The sequence below is a fragment of the Temnothorax curvispinosus genome, unplaced genomic scaffold (genome assembly GCF_003070985.1).
Source record: "Temnothorax curvispinosus isolate PA1 unplaced genomic scaffold, ASM307098v1 QBEX01016808.1, whole genome shotgun sequence".
Lineage (NCBI taxonomy): Eukaryota > Metazoa > Arthropoda > Insecta > Hymenoptera > Formicidae > Temnothorax > Temnothorax curvispinosus.
The window spans coordinates 1-3,203 of record NW_020226588.1 but is presented as its reverse complement, the minus strand read 5'-3'; the positions used below and the strand labels follow the sequence as shown (position 1 = coordinate 3,203).

The following is a 3,203-nucleotide window of genomic DNA, read 5'->3' as shown; positions in this document are numbered from 1 at the left end:
CTTGACTTCACCTATTTTAATCTCGAGGGTCCTTATATTACTTTATTTATTATTTTGACTTTTCTTTGTCTTCTAAAATTTTATTATGTTCTTTGAAGGAGTATAAATTCTTCTTTCGAGTATGTAGTATTCTAAGGTTGGCACTTGTAGTATTCTAAGGTTGGCGCTGTGTGATGTAGAGGTTGGACGGGGAGAGAATAAAGATGGCGAATAGCAATACAGAAGCACGAGCGTGAAGTTATTAAATCCTCGATTACGACATTAAATAGAAAGGTTACATTGGCGACGAGGTGAACTGGAAGTAATATCGGAGGAAGAGGAACACGCCGAGGTACAATTAGCACGAGTGGGGAGAAAACAATTAAAATGAGCTCGACTTTAGGACGTGAATTAGAAAAGTTTTCGGTAAATGAAGAAAGCGCAACTGTGGGAGTACGCTGGAAGAAGTGGATGCGGGCGTTTAAATTATTCATACAAACGCAAGCAGCTCTCACGAGTGAACGTAAGCAGGCGTTTTTGTTGCATCTAGCGGGTCCCGAAATGCAAGATGTGTATTACGCGCTGGATGCGGTAGTGCCGCAAGGTAGAGACATCTATGACGCAACAAAAACAGCGCTACAAGTACATTTTTCACCGCAAATTAATGTACCATATGAGCGGCATAATTTCCGTTGCTTAGCACAACAAGCGGATGAAACGATTGATCGTTATGTGATACGGTTGCAACAGCAAGCAGAAAATTGTGAATTCGGAGATAGAAAGAACGAAATGATTCGGGACCAGATTACAGAAAAGTGCAACTCAAACGATTTACGCCGCCAGTTACTGAAGGAAGGAACCGCGCTGACATTCCAGAAAGCAGTAGAAATCGCGAGGTTATGGGAAATGTCACACAGACAAGCTCAAGCCATGACGTTGGAAGAAAATAAAACAGAGCAGGTGAACCAAATAAAAGGACGCAGCAAGAATTACGGAAGACGCGAAAATAAAAACAGGGCAAGTGGAACAGACGCTAGATGTTTTCGATGTAACTATACCAGACATTTTGCTAAAGATAAAAGCTGCCCAGCCCGTACGAGTACTTGCGAAAGATGCGGGAAGGAAGGACATTTCAAAATTGTGTGTAAAACGAAGATGGAAAAGGTGGTTAAGAAAGAGCGGAAAACTGATCGAAAAAAAGTTTGACAAGTGGAAGAGAGTAGTACGAGCAGCGAGGAAGATACATCGGACGACCACTACGCATTCAGCATTTGGGAAAGGGACAAGATTTTTGGTATTGGAGAAGACGAAAAAATTGACGTGTTGCTAGGAGGAGTAAAAACGAATATGATTATTGATTCGGGAGCAACTTGCAATATTATCGACAAAAAGTGCTGGAAGCGACTGAGAGACAGTAAAATTCGGTGCAGATTGTATCATTCGGAAAAAAGGCTGTATCCGTATGGAAGCCGTCAACCGCTGAAGATAGTGGGAGCATTTAGGACGGAGGTACAACAAGCCGATAAGAGATTAGCAGTGGAAGCGGAGATAATCGTCTTGGATGGAAAAGGTGGAGCAGTGCTAGGGAAGAAAACTGCGATGGATTTAGGAGTACTCAGCATAGGACCAGGGGCCGTCAGAACTGTTGAACAACAGGATGTTATTGGAGAATTCGGTAACATGTTTAAAGGAATTGGTAAGCTTAAGAATTTTCAATTCAAGATACCAATTGATAAGTCTGTTACTCCGGTTGCGCAACCAGTTCGTAGGCAGTCATACAACTTGAAGGAGGTGCAACGGAAATTGATTGCAGAATTACTGGATGCAGACATCATTGAAAGGGTGGAAAGCCCTACGCCATGGGTTTCACCAGTTCGCATAGTACCAAAGGGGGAAAGCGGATGATGGAGGCTGTGCATAGATATGAGGAAAGCAAACCGAGCGGTCCTTAGAGAACGTACTCCAATTCCGGCAACGGAAGAGCTCCTGCAAGAAGTAAACGGAGCTACCGTATTTTCTAAACTGGACTTGAAATGGGGATACCATCAAGTGGAGCTTGAGGAAGAGTCACGTGAAATTACAACGTTCGCCACCGAGGTAGGATCATTTCGTTATAAGAGCCTAATGTATGGAATAAGCTGTGCGCCAGAAGTATACTACCGGATTATGACACAAACTTTACAGGGATTAGAAGGCGTGTTAGTTTTTCTGGACGACGTTTTGGTATACGGTAAGAATAAGGAGGAACACGACGCGAGACTCAGGAAGGTACTACAGAGACTACGTGAAAAGGGACTCACATTGAATAAAGAAAAATGTAAATTTCGGAGGTCAGACGTGGTATTCTTGGGACATCACATTCCGGAGAAAGGTATTAAACCGTCAGAAAACAGTAAAAACACAATTCAGCAGTTTCGCCGGCCAAAGTCAGCCGAGGAAGTAAGGAGTTTCTTGGGACTCATAAATTTCTCGGGGCGGTTTATTCCAGATCTAGCAACAAGAAGCGAGCCGCTGCGCAAACTTACTAGGAAAAATGCCGTGTTCAAATGGGGTCAGCAGCAGGAAGAATCTTTTCAAGATTTAAAGGAATGCATAGTACAACCAGGAATCTTAGGGTTCTACAACAAAGATGCTGACACCAAAATAATCGCAGATGCCAGTCCTGTGGGGCTTGGAGCCGTGCTTATCCAAATACAGGAAGGAGGGCCACGCGCAATTCGTTACGCAAGCAGGACCTTGAGTGACGTAGAAAGGAGGTATTCGCAAACTGAAAAGGAAGCGTTAGCTCTAGTTTGGGCATGCGAAAAATTTTATTGGTACTTGTATGGAAAGGATTTTGAACTATATACGGATCACAAACCGCTCGAAACAATATTTAGCCCGAGATCGAAGCCATGTGCGAGAATTGAAAGATGGGTTTTGAGACTTCAGCCATATAAATTTCGAGTGGTGTACAAAAGTGGGAAATCGAACATCGCCGACCCACTGTCCCGACTACTGGACACGCGACAAGTGACCCAAGAACGCGAATTCGAAGAACAGATACGACGAATTATCGAGGCTTCAGTACCGAGGAGGTGCTCGATGAAAGAAATAGAGGAAGCGACAGGGGAGGACATAGACCTGCAAGAACTTCGGAAATGCATCGAGACGGCTGTTTGGACACCTGAAATGAAGAAATACGAGCTGATAAAGGAAGAGCTTAGTAACATTAATGGGGTTAT

At 43.6% G+C, this 3,203-nt stretch overlaps 2 protein-coding genes across 2 annotated transcripts; both read left to right on the top strand.

Moving 5' to 3' along the window:
* The first annotated feature begins 366 nt into the window (after positions 1–366).
* LOC112467046 lies at positions 367–1,185 on the top strand. Its single transcript, XM_025035496.1, has one exon. It carries the CDS (start codon positions 367–369, stop codon positions 1,183–1,185), a length of 819 nt encoding a protein of 272 aa, XP_024891264.1.
* Positions 1,186–1,310: 125 nt separating this feature from the next.
* Positions 1,311–1,901, top strand: LOC112467047. Its single transcript, XM_025035497.1, has 2 exons — positions 1,311–1,675; positions 1,793–1,901. The coding sequence occupies exons 1-2, from the start codon at positions 1,327–1,329 to the stop codon at positions 1,882–1,884; spliced, it is 441 nt and encodes a 146-aa protein (XP_024891265.1). The 5' UTR covers positions 1,311–1,326; the 3' UTR covers positions 1,885–1,901.
* Positions 1,902–3,203: the final 1,302 nt, after the last annotated feature.

Bases quoted from the DNA above. Each gene is read 5' to 3' on its own strand.
- LOC112467047 (XM_025035497.1), top strand. From the start codon at position 1,327: ATGATTATTGATTCGGGAGCAACTTGCAATATTATCGACAAAAAGTGC. The intron at 1,676-1,792 runs GTAAGCTTAAGA...AATTGATTGCAG, and splicing joins TAACATGTTTAAAGGAATTG to AATTACTGGATGCAGACATC.
- LOC112467046 (XM_025035496.1), top strand. From the start codon at position 367: ATGAGCTCGACTTTAGGACGTGAATTAGAAAAGTTTTCGGTAAATGAA.